The 18,602-nt window shown below is 44.7% G+C and overlaps 1 protein-coding gene and 1 pseudogene across 5 annotated transcripts in view; one reads left to right on the plus strand and one right to left on the minus strand.

The window, feature by feature from the left end:
- Positions 1 to 18,602, plus strand: part of LOC146189281 (allatostatin-A receptor pseudogene) — a 92,967-nt pseudogene that overhangs the window by 17,821 nt on the left and 56,544 nt on the right. For all 4 annotated transcript variants that reach the window (XR_014707648.1, XR_014707647.1, XR_014707645.1 and 1 more), the window contains one exon: positions 15,674 to 15,824. The product of XR_014707648.1 is annotated as an allatostatin-A receptor pseudogene, transcript variant X4 (transcript). The remainder of the gene's footprint in view (positions 1 to 15,673; positions 15,825 to 18,602) is intronic.
- The window catches only part of LOC146189282 (uncharacterized), a 51,911-nt gene that overhangs the window by 5,198 nt on the left and 28,111 nt on the right, over positions 1 to 18,602 (minus strand). The window contains exons 10-15 of the mRNA XM_084605224.1: positions 16,094 to 16,154; positions 13,280 to 13,369; positions 12,121 to 12,275; positions 8,461 to 8,527; positions 3,367 to 3,397; positions 2,820 to 2,884 (exon numbers count right to left, since the gene is read on the minus strand). Of these exons, the coding sequence (XP_084461350.1) occupies positions 2,820 to 2,884; positions 3,367 to 3,397; positions 8,461 to 8,527; positions 12,121 to 12,275; positions 13,280 to 13,369; positions 16,094 to 16,154 (469 nt within the window). The remainder of the gene's footprint in view (positions 1 to 2,819; positions 2,885 to 3,366; positions 3,398 to 8,460; positions 8,528 to 12,120; positions 12,276 to 13,279; positions 13,370 to 16,093; positions 16,155 to 18,602) is intronic.

Here is an 18,602-nt window from a genome sequence, read left to right on the forward strand (position 1 = left end):
TCTCTTTTCTTGCATCGTTGCCAAATGTTGCGAGCAGCTGCTGCCGGAAATCCTGCCAGGTGGAAATGGTAGCCTCATAGTTTTCGAACCACATCTTGGCGGCGTCTTCTAGTGCGAAATAAACATTCTGCAATTTCCGCTCCTCGTCCCACGCATTAAACACAGTGACCCGGTCGTAGCTGGTCAGCCAGTCCTCAACGTCTTCGAACTTGTCGCCATGAAACGGCGTGGGCATACGTGGAGTATTGCAGATCAGCTGCTGGGCACTCACAGGAACCTGAGTGGTCTGAATTGCCGCTGTAGTCATCGTGGTTCGCGGTGGGGAAACAAGAGGACCTCACTCGGGTGCTAAGCCTCTCAAGCGACGGCTCGCCTTGCGCACAGGTGTCGTGTCCACGGTGTGTAGATGGGCGTAGGGGGCAGCCAGAGGCTCTTCGTACATGGGATCTACCCAGAAGCTCCACCAAAAATGTCACAGAAGCCAGTGAGACTGGTTCAGCAGGTTTACTTACAACTAAGTAAACGCACTGGCAAGATCAGGCATGGAACCGACTGGCGGGCGAGCACCGAGAGCGAAGAAGACGAGCGCGTGCCAGTCTCCCAAGCTCGCCACATGGCGGCGCAAGTAAAATAACACTGCGGCAATACGAATCGAACATGTTTGTTATTCAGATCAAATTCGTATTCGAAAAACTGACATTCAAAATATTCAAAAATTACCCAACACACCAGAAATGTATGAATTCAAAGCAGTTTCACTGACTGCACACTTCACCGCAATGCTTAATCAAAATTTATACAAGATTTTTCAACAGAGTACTCATTTCTGTGCAATTCTAGCTTAATTTTATTTGCAAATACACGTAAATTCTGAACTAAACAAGACAATGTTTGGTATCTTTTAATTTTTTTTTTTCTCACTGATATTTCATTCGATATTCGAAGGAACTTTTTTCCCTACGTTCATATTCGATTCGTATTCGAAAATTTTACATTCGCACATCCGTATTTAAAAGCCATTTCACCATTCTGAGTAGGCTTGCGGACCTAGGGAAGTGCAGTCGAGAACTGGGGGACGAACAAAGAGCAAGAAAATTTCACGGGACACACTGACAAACCTAAGTTAAGACTCTGCACAACCAAGTATTTTCTTTGCTGGAGGATAGACCGGAGCTGTGACAGTCAGGTCTCAGCGGCATTATTGCGACATTAATGAACCTACTGCATGGTGCACCCTATATTGTGTACTTACACACATGCCGCATATGAAAACAGTTCTTTTCTTCCCAGTTTACACCTCTTGCTTTTACTACATACAACCATTAAGCCTGTGTTTGGAGCAGCTTCTTGAAAGGAGAGGCCCATGTATTTTAAACACATGCTATCACAGTGGCTCAGTAATCAAGGTGCTCGACTACTCTCAGAGAGTCAGGTTCAATCCCAGCTGTGGTGGCTGCTTTTTGATGGAGGCAAAAAGGCATCTGTGTAGCGCGTGATGTTAGCGCACGTTAAAGAACCTCAGGCGGCTAAAATTATGCAAAGCCCTCGGCTACGGCATCCCTCACAGCCAGAGCCACTCTGGGACCTAAAAACCTCACAAACCAAACCAAACCACAGCATTAGGTAACGAATGCCTCAGAGCTATGGTCTTCAAACTTTTATGTCTAGGCCAAGGTCATGACATACCAGCCTCTGTATCATCTAGAGTCACAAGTCCCTGATCATTTTATTCTAGTATGCTAGTTTCAAATCACTGCGCATCCCTAAACTGTTGATGCTAGACTCTGTCACCTTTTTTTACTTGCGAACATACTGGTGTTTCCACATGCTAATGCGATGCTTTAACTTAACCAATTACCACATCATAGATATCAATTACACTCTCTGAAAATCAACTTAATTCCCTGCATGCACGTGCGGACACGGGTGACCTCTCACACAGTCCTTCTCTACATGATCATTTCTGCATTGTGCTCCCACTCTTTACCCGCCCAACACTGCACCAACAGACCCAACAGCAAAAGGCAATTTCAACTAAGAAAGGATGTGCCCAGAAGCAGCAGCACCAAATGAGGACGAAAATAAGTTGCCCTGAGGTTTTTCTTTGATAGAAATGTTGCTTTCCCGTGCAGGCCCCATTTCTTGTCCCGGCTGAATCAGGAAGGCTCCACCAATTCAACATATCCATTTGCAAAATTTCTGCACAAAGCCACGCTTGCAAATGTTAGATTGGTGAGCAGCTGCAACAACCTGCACATTATTTAAGAGGGGTGGGTCAATCAACTTTCAAACTACTATTTTTCGGGACATTACTATGCAGTGGCCAATGCAATGTGGACCACTGAAAAGGGTCAACCATTCTCAGCATATGTACTATCCCTCTTGAGTTTCTCACAAAAAATGGAGCATCTTTCATAATAATTAAAAGAGTGGTCACCGATTCTGCGCAGCTGCACCCGAGCAATGCACTGTGTTGGCTCAAAGTGCCCAGGTAATGTCATCTATCTCCGCTGCTTTGGCAGTGCAAGTGATTACTGGCATCTCTGTGCCAACAAGCACAGTAATATCATTAGTGCCTGCACGTGAGAGACTTCAATCGATGCTGTTGTATACGAACTCATTACATTTCTAGGAACCCAATTATTCCTGTCTCACTTCCTCAGCACTTCGGTGTTAGCTTGATTCTCTCCTCCATATTGCACCTCCTAGGCATCAGACACTCTCTGCTTGTTCATTATTTTTTGCAGCCAAACCGACATTAACAGTCTTCTGAGGACGTCCTCTCGATGCCTTCGTTGCACACAAATGTGCCCACCCACCTCTGCGAGTGACCTCCGGGGGTTCTTCTTCCACCAGTGTCTCCAACAACGGCAGGGACGCCCCGCTGCAAGCAAGAAAGGGCATGCGGCCACAAAAAAACCACCGATTCTGCAGCACAGAACTGCTGCAGTGGGGGAATCCACCCGCACAAATCCCAACAGCCACCTCCCTTCGGCATCTCATTTCACTTCTCGAAACCTCCCACTGCCATTTCTCACCGACTCCCAAAGCACCCAATTTCAAGGAGAACTAAGTATGCTGAAACCGACTCTAACTTTTCCAGCGTGTGTTTATTCACTCTGCCTCTCATGTTTTTTCATTATTCCATAGGGAAAAAAAAAAAAGTAAGTTTCTTTTCTTTAGTTTTGTACACTGCATTATCTGCTCGATATAAAGCATTTTGTCTCTGTTTTTTCTAGGGGGTGGGCGACAGTTCTACCATAATGCCCCACATATTACAAAGGTACGATGATAAAACGCAAATCAAGCACACAAAAAGCTGGCGAAGAAGAAACTGTAAATGGGGAGCAAAAAGAGGGCACTCACGAAGGCCTGGCCATAAGCTGAGCCTCTCCACCTGTACGAAAAAGAAAACAGGAAAGACTAACCCACACTGAAACCTTCCTGCCACAACAGGAGCATATACAGCAGTGCAAATATATAGCTGTTTTCTGGTTCAAAGCAAAATATTTTCAATATCATTTGCCCGTAAGATACTGATCAGCACAATAAGTACTTTCAAGACAACATTCTTTTGCAACCTGCAAGGCCATTACAAGAGAAAAAGAAAAAGAGTGCACTGAAGCTTTGTTACACTCTAGAAGTTTGGCTGACAATTTGTAAAAATGGCCGTTAAATTGACCAACCTGTGGTTTTAATAGCAACCGCCACCGTTAAGTGGTCACTACTTTTATACGCTGGACCGGAATGGGAGAATTTAACTCCGGCGACCATTATGTCTTTTATTGTGGGCACGAATCCAAGAGAAGGAATGGGGTCGCTCTCATAGTAAACAGAAGAATGGGCAAAGCAGTGCTAGGGTACAACCCCAAAAACGACCGAATGATTTCACTTCGGATCCAAGGTCACCCTTTCAACATAACAGTTATCCAAGTCTATGCACCGACCACTGCTGCTGAAGAAGCTGACGTTGAGATTTTATGCGGACCTACAATGCCTTTTAGACCGCACCCCATCATCAGACGTCGTTTTTCTCATAGGAGACTGGAATGCTAAGGTCGGGAGTGAAGAAATATCCGGAATTACAGGCAAGTTCGGTCTTGGTGAACCAAATGAAGCTGGGCAGAGGCTAGTTAGAGTTCTGTCAAGAAAACAACCTGACCATAGCGAATACTCATTTTCAACAGCACAAGAGGCGCCTGTACACATGGATTTCACCGGACGGTCTGTACAGGAATCAGATCGATTATATTATTTGCCGGCAGAGATGGAGAAGCGCTATACAAGCAGTAAAAACAAGGCCTGGGGCCGATTGTGGCACCAATCATCAGCTTCTTGTTGCCAAAATTAAGCTTCGATTGAGGAAAACGCAGAAAACTAGAAGGCCTTTCAGGTATGATCTGGATCAGATTCCATTAGAATATGCTGTGGAAGTGAGGAATCGATTTCAAGAATTAGATCTAGAAGACAAAGAGCCCGAAGAGATGTGGACTGATGTTCGTGATATAATACAAGAAGTTGCTACTAAGGTAGTTCCAAAGCAAAAGAAATGCAAAAAAGCAAGCTGGTTATCTGAAGAGGCTTTGCAAATAGCCGAGGAAAGGAGGATGGCAAAAGGTATGGGGGAAAGAGAAAGATACAAGGTTCTCAATGCGGATTTTCAGAAAATAGCAAGGAGAGATAAGAATGCCTTCCTAAACATACAGTGTCAAGCAGTTGAGGACAACAGCCAATTAAGGAACACAAGAGCTCTGTATAAGACAATCAAAGATATCAAAGGTAGCTTCTGTGCTAAGCTGGGCGTGATAAAGGACAAACGAGGCAAGGACCTCACTGAAGCCTCAGAGATAAAGAAGAGGTGGCAGGAATACACAGAAGAACTGTACAAGAAGGACCCGGATGTGCAAACCCAACATAAGCCGGTTGTGATTACTGATCTCGAGCCGGGCATCCTGAAGAGTGAAGTTGAATGGGCCTTAGCCAGCCTTGCTAAGAACAAAGCTAGCGGAATTGATGGTATTCCAGCTGAGTTGCTTCAAAACCTCAACCACGACGCTGTTAACACACTGCATACATTATGTCAAAAGATTTGGACAACCCTGCAGTGGCCACAGGATTGGAGGGGGTCAGTTTACATCCCCATTCCAAAGAAAGGCAGTGCCAAAGATTGTTCCAACTACCGCACGATCGCGCTTATTTCGCATGCTAGCAAGGTGATGTTAAAAATCCTGCAAGGTAGGCTGCAGCAGTATGTGGATCGGGAGCTTCCGGACGTGCAAGCTGGGTTTCGCAAGGGCAGAGGAACTAGAGACCAAATTGCCAACCTTCGCTGGATCATGGAAAAAGCAAGAGAGTTCCAGAAACCCATTTACTTCTGCTTTATTGATTATGCAAAAGCGTTTGACTGCGTAGATCACAGCAGATTGTGGCAAGCTCTCCAAGAGATGGGAGTTCCAATTCACCTCATCTGTCTCCTCAGGAACCTTTATGAAGGGCAAGAGGCCACAGTCAGAACTGGGCATGGTCTTACTGATTGGTTTCCGATTGAGAAAGGGGTGAGGCAAGGCTGCATACTGTCGCCCTGCCTATTTAACCTATATGCAGAGTGCATCATGAGAAAGGCCGGTCTGGACGAGTCTTCAGCTGGAGTGAAGATTGCTGGAAAACGTATCAACAACCTTAGATATGCGGATGATACCACTTTAATGGCAGAAAGTGAAGTGGAACTCAAGAGACTTCTGATGCGCGTACAAGAAGAGAGTGAGAAGTTTGGGCTTAAACTGAACATTAAAAAGACGAAGATCATGGCGTCTTGCCCTATCAAGTCCTGGAGCATCAATGGACAAGAAGTGGAAGCTGTGACAGATTTTCTGTTCTTGGGCGCCAAGATTACCTCGGAAGGAGACTGCAGCCATGAAATTAGGAGACGCCTGCTTCTGGGAAAGAGAGCAATGGTTAGCCTTGACCGCCTAGTAAAGAGCAGAGACATTAGTCTGCCAATCAAGATCCGTATAACCCGTGCTATGGTCTTCCAGTTGTGATGTATGGATGCGAGAGTTGGACTGTGAAAAAGGCTGACCGCCGAAGAATTGACGCGTTTGAATTGTGGTGCTGGCGAAGACTCTTAAGAGTTCCTTGGACTGCCAGAAGATCAAATCAGTCGATATTGTCGACCATAAACCCTGACTGCTCATTGGAGGGTCAAATTCTAAAGTTAAAGCTCAGCTACTTTGGTCATCTGATGAGAAGAGAGGAGTCGCTGGAGAAAGATTTGATGTTGGGAAAGGTTGAGGGTCGCCGGAGAAGGGGTAGGCAGCGAACGCGATGGTTAGATGGCATTCTCGAGGCATTGCAGATGAAGCTATGTGATGTTAAGAAGATAGTGAGAGACCGGAAAGCGTGGCGTGACATGGTCCATAGGGTCACGAAGAGTCGGACACGACTGAACGCCTGAACTGAACTGAACTTTTATACGGCCACTCTATGGACACCTGCTCAGTGTGTGCACTGCAACCCCCTGCCGTACACCTAGTGGCAAACCGATTATTTGCACGCATGTCTAGCAAGAGTCCATGGAATCAAGGCCTTGGCTGTGTTTGCATCACGGTGCCATTTTGGAGAAAGTTAAACCCCAAAATCAAACGAAGGAGTGTTCCAGAGATGTTGTTCAGTTCAGATGAGTGCACTCATCCAATATAAAATATCTAATCAAATATCGAACACTTGGTTATTCGACCAAACATTTCAAAATATTTCAAATTATCGAACACCGTATTTGCTCGTGTGATGAACTCTCTCGCATAATGAACATGCCCCCAGTTTTGCTGCTGAGAATTTGAAAAAATAAAAAAATAAAAATGGCTTGGCTTGGTTTGTGGGGTTTAACGTCCCAAAGCGACTCAGGCTATGAGAGATGCCGTAGTGGAAGACTCCGGAAATTTCGACTACCTCTTTCTGTTTCGCGCTGTCATCCTTGCAGTGTGCCACAATGTTGTGCTCTGATAACATATCCCAGTTTGTTTATCTTTTGACCTTGCCTCCTGAGGTTGGGTGGGGGGTCGAACTCTGCACGCTGCCAGCATCCGGTAGTGCAAAGCCTGGTTTTCAGTATGTTCGCTTTACAAGCCGCAATTGGGGTGGGCACCATCCACACACCGAAACACTTGATGCTGACAAATGCTTTTTCAAGGAAACGACGCTAAAAGCTGCGGCCACGATGACAGCTAACCGTATGCTTTCGTTGACACTGATGGGTGGAAGGATGGGAGACTCTCACAAAAGGGAAACAAGCTTTTTTTCCCTTTCTTAACGAACCCTGCCCTCAAATTGACATCAATTTCTCATGACGAAAAGTGACTTCACTATGAGAATAAAATGGCATTCCCCCGAGAATATAATAGGCAGTCCACATGTAGCACTGCTCTCGAATAGGAAACCAACTCGCACTCAACGAGTCACCCTCAACAGAGAGCTGATGCACCAGCGTGATTTGCATAAAATGGCTGGCAGAGGAGAAAGGCACCCATGTCCCATTTGGAAGAGCACACTCATCGTCTGGTTCATCACACTTACCACTTAAGGCATGTCACTGAAGGAGGCAGAAACCAGTGATATGGCTGGACAAGGAGCTGGAGCATTGCAAAATAATGCTTACAACTCAGTCCCAGATATATCAAACCTGGATGTATAATGCATTGCTGTTCATACTGAAGATGGGAAGGTGAAAAGAGGCAACACAGCACTTTTGTTCATTCCTCTTCTTTTTGCCATCTGCGTACTTCGTGCCATCCTCTCAGTAATGCAGAACTAGCTGGCCTGCAGCGGTACCCCGAAGGTAAAATTATGAGGGGGGGATTCTCTGTACGGTAACCACACAGTCTCAATTGTTTTTTCATTCAAAAAACTTAAAAATGAAACATATCACACAAATAACCATTCCTTGCCCTCACCCCTTCTCCACGTCTAAGAATGGCCCGCAAATCTACCTTTTCATGTCATTGAGTGTGTGGTGACAATTCCCCCCCCCCCCCCCCCCCCTTCTCCCCACCCTTCCACTTTGTTAAATCTGCCTTTGCAATATATTGCTGTGGGCTAGTCTGACACAACACAGAGGAATGACACGAAGATGGCCGCTTTTCAATGGAGGCAAAAAGCAACTCGCTCATATGCTGTGCGATGTCAGTGCATTTTAAAGAACCCCCGGTGGTCAAAATTTCCGGAGCCCTCCACTACGGCGTCTCTCATAGCCTGAGTCGCTTTGGGATGTTAAAGCTCATGAACCAAACCAAACCAGATGGTAGAGAAATGGCACAAGCACTGCATCACTGATTACGTCATCCCTTCTTCGTTCTGTTTCTTTCTGTTGAATATACCCCTGCCCACTTGTCGCATCACTATGAATTTGAGGGGTGCTAGGCCTTGTCCCAATCACTGCTTTGCACGTGCAGTGCATTCTCTCACCTGCGGTGTCCTCGTGTGACAGTGAGGCTGCCCGGACCACCTCCAGGCTGGAATCGTCGGGTGGTCCCTGCAGAAACAAAACGCCACCAGGGACGAATGAGTCACGAGTTAGTAGGCCAACCCCGCCAACATCTCTGCCAAGCTACGCGATGCTGCGGATCTTGCAAGACACAAGCATTCCACCCTCTCTGCCCCGGTGGATCGCACTGGGTGTACCACAGATCACCAAAACGTTGAATTGTATGCCTACTGATGAACTGCGTGGAACAGATGTGTTCAAAATACCATGTTTCTCGCAGACTACAAAAAATGAGCCAAGCAATTATAAAGAGAATCCCAATCTGCTCTGCAATATACTGCAAACCCTCGTAATTAGGCCTCCAAAGGAACAAGAAAAAGCCTCAGAATCAATGAAAAGCTCAAAGTACATACAAAATGGGCTCGAGAAGACTGTTAAAAACATCTGCATCACCTTAACTTTTTCTGATGAACGCCTACCTGCATGACCGTTGCCTACATCTGAGAGAAAACCGAAGTGAGCATGACTGTTTTTTCTAGTATCGACACGTGCTCTGCTCTGCGCACACTGTCGGGAATGTTGAAAAAGTTTTGCGAAATCGTAAATGCCTCCGCTACCCTTTACGCATTACGACACAGTAGCAGTGGTGCGTCCTAACAGAACAGCCCCGCCATTTTTCAAGGATGCTTCACCACACAATCTATATGCTGTGAAGCATTGTGGTGAAGCATGCAGTGCGGTGAAGCTGCTCATGCCCAGCATGCAGTTTCAGCACACTGGAAGCAGTACGTGGATGCAGGGATACATGCGCATGCATTAGAACAGCATGATGCTACAGTCAAACCCGGATATATCAAACTCGAAGGGGATCGCGAAATAGTTCGATATATCGATAATTCGATATACAGAAATTGGCTTGGGACAGCACTTACGATGCGAAAAAACGATACTGCATTTGTGGCGTAATCAACTCACTTGCATAATGAACCTACCCTTCACTTTTGCACTCGAAAATTTGGAAAAAAAAAAAAAGAAAAAAAAAAAGCGATTAAGCGATCTCAGCGACAACGGCAGCGACAAAGCAAAAAATTTCCAACTTGTTGGAACGGCCCTCTGCCCTTCGAGCCACCGCGGCAGCTCAAAACAAGGTTTCTGTGTCGCCGCGGCAGAAATCGCCAGCGTTTTCGCTTGCATGTCGCACTCCGTTTCGGTCGTCTCATCCACAGCTCATTTCTTGGCAGCGTGTCAAGATGCTGCGCAGCGATAACGTCGCGGCGTGTTCATCTTTTGATAACTCCTGCGGCGGCGGGGAGCGAACTTGGCAGACTGCCCGTGATGGCTTGATTGCACAAGCCTGGTTCGATTTATCACGCCGCGCTTGGGGCGGGCGTCATGATCGCAGCAGCTGACCGCGTGCTTTCGCTGATTCATACATGAAAGGATAAAAGATAAAAAATAAATAAATAAATAAACATCCCCGAAATAAAAAAGAAAAAGAAAAAAAAAAAACCTGCCGCTTCTTAACGTCCGCAGCCGCCATATCTTACGATACACCGCACGTACAGCACAACGATAAGAAAGAATGACTTACGCAAAAAAAAAAAATAATAAATCTAGAGAGAGCTGCCGCTTCTTAACATCCGCAGGCGCCATAGCCACGTCAGCCGCCGCGCCGCCGCACGCAGAGGGTTCGCAACACGCTGGAGAAAGCGTCCGACGTCTGTCTGAAAACGGGCTGAGGTGACTTGGCGCATGCGTTGCGCGTGCTGAAGGAGAGAGGTAGCTCGGCAAAAGAATGGGCACACCCACGCACATGACTTGTAAACGTCATGTGTTGGCGCGCGGGAAACGACAACTGCAGATGCGCGCGCCTTTGGGGAATGGGCGCGGCGCTGCCCAGACCAGCCGTCGCCGAACTGTCCCCTCTCATTCCTTCCGCGCGTGGCTTGAAAACGTCACGCGGCAAACGGCCAAGGGTGATGCGATCGTCTTTGGGGAAGGCACACTTTCCAGTTCGTGGTGCGGAGTTCGATATATCGAACGACCGGTGAAATTGAGTTCGATATATGACGCAGCTTTCCTATACTTTTACATGGGATTTTCAAGGGGATATTTTGTGAGTTCGATATAACCAAAATTCGATATATCCGGGTTCGATATAACCGGGTTCGACTGTATTCCAAACCAAAAATAAAAAACACTGATGCGCCAAGTAGCGTATTAAAAGGCATGCAGACAACTGATCACAACCGCGGGGTGGCGAGAAATTAGGGAAAGCGAAACCGAAACTATGCGACAGCTATATTTCGAAAATGGGAAATTTCGATGATTGTTATGCCTCCAATAGCGGGCAAAGATCGCGGACATCACAGTTCAATGCAACTAATATTCGGGAAGGTACATTTCGGCGGTTGCTGGCTCTCTGGATTCCACTTCGTTGTGATCGCCCGTCCGAATTATCTAAAGCGAGCACGCCAACATCTGAATTAACGAGCATCTAATACTTACATAGCCGTTAGCAGGAACTGCACACGTAGTTCAAATTATCTGCATTTGCAAATTAATAGGGGTCAAAGTGGTGAGGTTTTACTGTATGTGATTGGATACTTGAGTAAAACTGTATGATTAACATGACATGAGCTGACATGTGCAGTCCTTTACCTTCCTTAAAGCGTGCAATTCTAGCAATTTCGATTCCCTTTCAATTCCCCAGAAAGGAAACAATTGGTTTCAAAGGGATACCCTTTGGTGTGAAACCTACTAAATTGGTTTTTAAACGAAATTGGTTCTACTGGTGCCAAAAACCCGTCGTTCCTATTAAAATTTCTAGTAACCATTCTTTTACTCGGGAGTCACGGACACAGGGAAGCAATTCGAATTGTGCTGATGAGGAGTGGACGTTCATGACCTGGGTCATGAGACAAGGCACAGACAGGTCAGCGCTCCCTCCCTCCTTTGGTGTGTCCATGTTCCTAATCTGGTTCCATCCAGCTTGATTCAGTTCGCCCTGGTCAGCACTTTTAAGCTGCTGTGGAGTAGCTAGATTACCAAGACGGTAGTATTCACGGTGAAACCTAACAACTATCCAAATGAGCAAAATATTTTTCCCAACCACTTGGAAGAATGCTGCCCACTGGTAGTATCCCTTGCCAAGTTTGAACCATTTTTGGCAAAAACACACCCTCTAGGAATTTGGTAGAAGCCCGTGAAAGGAGAGTCCCTTGTGAGCACATGTGCACCACGAAAGACTGCTGTTAGTGTAGTTAGTAAAATAATGTGCAGGTGAAACAAATGAGCAGGCAGATCTTTTCTTCACTTTTCCCTCGCAGAGTGCACAGAGAATCAGCTTATATAGTATTAGCACTTTGTAACAAAAGTACTGAGGAGTTGTACATAAACACAGTTTCAGTCATTCAGAATAGATTCTTTGTACTTTCTTCTGTGGCCATTGGGTATTTTGTATTAGCCCTCATGCTTGGGCTACAAATATTGCCCTGTGGTATGAATTATTAAAATAATTAATTAACAAAGGCATTAGGAACCAGCTTCAAGATCCTGCTGATATGCAGATCAAGAACAAAATACATGGTATAAATTTGCAATGTGAGGATGTGACCCAGTTAGGGGTAAAAAGCACTGACCTGTGCCTCCATTCCAGCTTCTAAGGGAGCCTCCTCTCCAGGTGCAGCCTCCAGGACTAATGCTTCTTCAGGAATCTCAGGAATTGGTTCAGGAACCGGTTCGGAAACTGGTTCGAGGACTGGTTCATCGACTGGCTCAGGGACTGGTTCAGGCTCTGAACAGCAATACACGGAGCAACATTAATTACAGCCCAGAATTTATTTACTAATGATTTAATAACTCAAAGTGCCATCAGACACTAGAGCTCCAGATGGGAAAGCATTGCGTAGAGAAAAGGAAGATAACAAGCAAATTACAGATGTGTGACTAATCCACATCAAGTGTTGAACACAATAAAAATAAACACAAGTCATAAAAGTATCCAGAGCCCATGAAAACTGAAAGCCAGATATTCCAATACAGAGGAGAAGGCACTTTATTTGACCTAGGTGATTCATGGGTCTGTAGGCGATTTGCCCCCACTCAGGGAGATCTGTAGGAAAAAAAAAAAAAAAGGGAACCAAGGAGATGTGACCTTACTGTAGCCTAAGAGAACATGGAGTGCAAATTAGGTCTGCCTATATTTATAGATTAACATATTCTAATGAAAAAGACAGTTTTCACACACAAGTTCAGCTTTAGTAAGCGAGAAGAGGTGAAAAAATGAAATGTAAGGGTCGCCATCACCTACAGCTTCGCAAGTGAAGAGTTGCATGTCAAATATGTGCAGCTCATTGGGAGTCTACAGGCTAGTCCCCGAAGCCATTTCCTTTAAACTGTGATTACAGAACCCTTTGCAGTGCAGCCGTCATAGGTTTGAATTTATTACAATCCTCAAACATGGCCTGCATATGCATTATTCATTCTTTACTTTGACTGGTTCTTTACTTTGATTGGCATTAACTCTTATTTGTTGCATAGTCTAACTGGCTCTCTTTCCATCTCTCAACATAACAACAATCATTTTCTTTCCCCCAGACCACTGCAATGTCAACTTGTACTCAAGTCTTTTTTTGTCAGCCTCTAGGTTCCTGGCCCAGAAGCGAGTCCCCCAACATACAAAATACTCCCCCCCTTCCTCTTCCCCCCTTTTCACTGCTGAGCACAATGCTCAGGGCTGAGTAGTCCAAAATAGAGTTGGAGGATAAACTGTTCCCTGCGAGAGGGCTTCCCACCCACCGGCTTCCTCCTCCGTCCGCTGACGGTCGGTCGGCTCTGGCAGCGTCCGGATCCGTTTCCACGGCCGCAACAGCCGCTCTGAAAGCAGTCCTGGGAAAAGACCCAGCTATAAGCATGTGGCAACCCTTGTCACAGCAAGCCTTCACAAATCCCAAACTGGCCCGGGCAATTGCACAATTTAACTGCTGAGCAACAGCACCCCTTCTCTCAGTGGTTGTGCGCTGCCTTCTTTGGACGCCAAGGAAGCACGAGGAGAGTTTATTTACGTGTTCCCCAAAGAGCAGACTGCAACAACCCACTCCTCGGCCACCCCCTACCTCCCCATGCTCCTGAGAAACTGTCCTTGGCTAAGACACACACACACAAAAAAAGAAATGAGGCGCTCATCATGGTAGAGGTTCAAAAGAATTAGGCCAACAATCATAGAAGCTATTTTTTTTAATGGCAGCATTGAGCAGTGCGCGCCATTACTCATGCAGCAATTTTATATCAAGACTGTTTAACATCAGCAAAAAAAAAAGACAACTACACGTTACTGATGGGATACAAACTCGCAGCCTCCTCACATCTCGATGCAGTCCTCTATAGCAAATAACCTACAACAACAGCTGCTGTCTCCACCCTTCCTTTCGTCGAACCATGCGCTTCTTCAAAGATGCAACTTCGGCCAATCAAGGCAGAGCTGCAACTGCAAATGGCTTACTCTAAGTGCATAAAAGCAAGCCGAGAGTTTGCTTAACCACCTTTCAGCATCTAGCAACATAAACCTTGGCACTAACAAGCTGGTCAAAAAATAAGTAAACAATATAAGTTCATCCTGCTATGCCAGTCTACGCACTAATGTGCGCAATTCAATTCTCGCCTTTTCTTTCCATGCTACCTAGTCAGTGCTCTAGTCAATGTTGCTGCAGTCAAAACCTATCCAGGTGAATACTCCCACTGGAATACAAAATACTAGCATAAACTGAAGCCATTTGAAACAGTTAAAAGAGCACAAAAACCCAAGTAGCTCTATGTAGAAAATTTATTAAGCTGAAAATTACATTAAATCCAACTGAAACAGTAAAAGGGCCCAGTAATAATTAGAGTCCATAAACCTCATCATTTTCTTTGCAAGAAAAGAAAATTCAATTATAAATTATTCAGCAGTCATAGGCAAATGCCATATGTTGACCCACATACGGTAATGTCTTAAGTATCATTAATAAAAAGAAAACATGTAACCAAAATTTAAACAACCAAATATTGGTAGGTATCTTTCCTCTAATAACTTATTTTTCCTTTGCATTACGTGCCCAGCCCCTCCATGCCCATTTATTCCTCTAATATCAATCAGCAGGCTTCGGACCATCCAGGAGAAGCCAACTTTACGTAGGCGTTCGAGTCGTGAGGAAAAGCATGCAGTGCGTAGGAAAAAAAAAGTAAAGCTGTCTACAAACACGGAAAGAAGGCAGCACGATCCATTCACAAAGTAAAAGAGAGCAAAAATGCAACAACAGACAGGGAAGGGAAGATACGAGGCAGTGGTGGAAAGAAGTAGAGGTGCAGCGTATGTGGTTTTTCAGCACTTGACTGATGCACGCATTTCTCATCTCTCGCCTTTTAAAAGACAGAAATAGTGGAAGATGACACCGTGTTCATGCAAAAGCTTTGATTTTGACATGAAATTAAGCTCAGTTGTATTCATAGCCACGTTGCCCACATGCTTAAGAGGTACTTCCACAAGATGTAGAAAAAAAAATCATACTTGAAAGAAGAAAATGGCATGAGGTGAGGATAAAGAGAGATGGAAAGTATTTTAGAATGTTTTTTTTTTTTTTCCAGCAACAAGACAGGTTCAGTAAGTAGCCATTAATTAGCAGGCAGCATATTCAGGACCACGTAATCACCAACAAGTGATATTATAGTAAAGTCCCTGATATAGCAAAGATTTTTGCTGGTCCCAGTTATCTTAGTATAAAGGGGTTTTATTGTACAGCGTAATACAAATCTGAAAACAGAACAAGCAGCAAACAGAGCCCAATATCTGAATGTGCGATTTCATCAACAGTGTTTCTAAGGCAGTATTAAAGCACGCCACAAGTATTGCCGGAACAATTCCTGGATGTGCAAAACCCGTTCAAACAATGCCTTCAAGTGAAGCCTTCCTTCGTGAAGGGCCTTTCATGGTGTGAAAAATTGGGTTGGCAAGCAGAGACAGAGAAGTATTAATGTACAGATAATGTTTCTCCACAACCAATTGCAGAAATTTCCTGCCCTTGAATCACAAAACTGGAATGTTTTAGAACTGACTCGTGCATACAAAAAAGACAAAAAGTACAAGGCTGCCAACTTTACTGAAATGATGTGGGTGGTCAAGAAAGCCTGCAGTAAAAGATTTTTTTTTTTTTCCAGATATCTGCCAGCCTTGATTATCCCTAAAATAGTTCCTTGAAGCAACTCATTTTGCGTTAGCACTATGCACAGAGAACTCATGGAAAGAATAGCTGCACGAAGGCTACGTTGGATAACTCGACACCACAGGAGTTGAACTGGAATCCGACTGGTATGAAACGGTTTTCAATTACGCAGTGTTCTGGACAACTTGAAATTATCTTTTTTTTACTTGACTGGTATCTGTCATTCTCGGCAGCGTATATCTCCTCCTGCGAGAAAGATGCTTGTGCGTCTAGACAAGGCTGGCTGAGACCAGTCAGTTGGTAAGTGCACACTCGGCGAAGAAAACCGTAGAAGACGACAAAGGCCAATTGAAAAAGGAAGGTGTAGCACACAATGAGTGCTCCAAGTGTACAGGGTACGCTTCGAGGTACTTACGGCGTCCGGGCAGCCGGAACAGGTCTTCCACTCGCATACCCTTGGGCAGCTTCACCAAATCCTGGAGAAAGGCACAAAAACATTAGGGAAGGCTGACAAGCCCTGTCTTGCCTCCACCCCGCATCCCTCGATGAGGAACAAGTGCATTTAGTTCCCAAGCACAGGTCTCTTTCTCCACCCCACCAATGCGCTGCAATAATAATAACCAGGATGGCATAATACAGCCAGAGAATTTCGGGGCACATCCGTATCACGCCCTGCAGACATCACACACAGCTCGTTATTTCTCCTTCTTTCCTGGGCTGGCTGGCCATGTGCATGATCAAGATCCTAAAGAGAAGACGCACAATTTTACATTTTTGAGGGGCCTTAGCATTGGTCAACTATTAACTCTTTCTGTCTCCTTTCCTACACAGATGTTAGTGCACTAGGGCTTCATTTCTTAGTCAAAGTATAATCAACAGCTACATGGACTAAAATAGTTAGTCATACTGTACGGTTAGTGGGATGCTGCCATATGGAATCGCCAGCTTCGTAGAACTCGGGGCCTCATGAGGCCGAAATTCCTATCAAGCGCAACAAGGTATTCCCAAAAAAATAATGCAGTCACTAGCAAAGAACCGTACAGATGAAAAAATATCTTTGCCCTTTATGAAGATTAGAATGTGAATCAAGCCCAGTGGAAAATTAAAAACAACAGCAGACACAGGACCGCAGAAAGTGACGGCACAGGGCGGTGCTTGCAAATGACATTCTACTGAAACCATTGATGGCTTTTATAACCAGGTGGCACACGTGACCTCCCAATAGGGTAAGAAAAGATGATGAGCGAAAAGTCGAAACAAGACCTTTGGCAAACCAAAAGGCAACCACACGTATGTGGAAGCCATCAAAGGCGAGCTGCATGTGCCGAAATGAACAAGAAGTTAAAATCTTGAAAGATTAAAGGTGAAACTATGGCAGAAAGAAACCAAAAGCACATGAAAAGAAAAGAAAATGAACAAAGCACCCACAGGTCACATTGCAAGAGAACCAAATTCTGTTTTGGAGGAGGAAAATGAAAGCCAAGCTAATGCATTCATCCTACTGCGCGCATATAATGGGCCCCACTTCAACAATCTCTGTTTCAAACTGCCTCTTCCTTCTTCCGGTGATCTTGATCTGATTGAACACAGAGCTACAACCCAGACAACTGCGACAGTGAACGGGCAGATTTGAACCCAACTGGCTCCCCCAATGAATGCGTGTGCTCTCTTAAACAATCATTTAAGCACTTCCCTGTCTGTCCCATTAAAAACAACCACAACTGAGGGGAACCTTGTAGATGACACTTTTCAGCAAGCAACACGGTTGTTCTCATCCAAGTGCTTCTTGCCGCATGCGCTTACTTTTGAGTCCCTCTTTCCCGCCAGATTCTCAAATTCACCCTAGAACTCTCACAAAATGGGGCCATTCAGTTCTTAGATTTAAAGCTGTTTTTTAACCAAAGTGATCATGTACGCTGGGCTTTTCAGCCAAGGTCAAAGAATGCTTTGCTAGCTTTCAATTCCTCCCATTCCAAGGTAGTTAAGCGTGGCACAGCTTCCTCTTGTTTAAGATCCGGGGTGTCAAAGTCATGCATTCATATGTTGCAGACCAGCTTTTTACACTCAAGTACAGCGATTGGAAAAGGCAAGTTATCTATGTTTTCTGTTAAGTACAGCTGTAGGATTGGCGGCCAAGAAGCTCTGCAAGACAAAGAAAAAAGAAGCTGCTTCCCAAGAACTGGTCAGCCACAAAAAAACTGGAAGTCATTCCTTACACACACAGGATTGCATATACTATATATTAAAATGGTTTCAGGTAAATATGGCATTAATACTATTTTTTTCTGTGCCTTGTAAACTTCCTAGATTGTGCAGTCTGGCAGGAAAGAGGGACTCAAAAGTAAGTATGTGCGGCAAAAAGCATTTGGAGTAGCACAAGCGTTTGTCGCCTCACTCTGTGTTGTGTCTGCTGCAGTCAATCATTTTTCAATGTGTCACCAACTGGCCTACCCAGGACACTGAAAAGAAAAGGATGACTTGCCACTTAACATCTTCAACATCTAGCAACAGGTGATGATGAGAAACCTTATTAAGTGGTTTGGCAAAATTTAGAAAATCACATCTGGCAATACAGTAAAAGCCTGAAATTTAATACAGTTTGAGTGTGAAGAGAATTGTAACTGAACTTAAAAGAAGAGCTCTACTCAGGCAAATTGATTATGTACGAACAGTACATGGAGCAGATTTTTAAAACGAAATGCTGGTAACAAAGAGGAGCCAGTCCACTTAACCCAGTGCAGTGCCAGTGCAATATTTTATCTTCCCTTTTTTTTTTATTGATCAGATATTTGATATTCGAAGGCTTTTTTTTTTCCATATTCATATTTGGTTCACATTTTAAGATTTCAATATTCACACATTTCTATTAAAGTGAGATGGCACAGCTCATGCTAGAAGAGATATATAGGGTGGCTGTTATGCCT

Source organism: Amblyomma maculatum, chromosome 5 (assembly GCF_055883805.1).
Source record: "Amblyomma maculatum isolate TAMU_Amacu chromosome 5, ASM5588380v1, whole genome shotgun sequence".
Lineage (NCBI taxonomy): Eukaryota > Metazoa > Arthropoda > Arachnida > Ixodida > Ixodidae > Amblyomma > Amblyomma maculatum.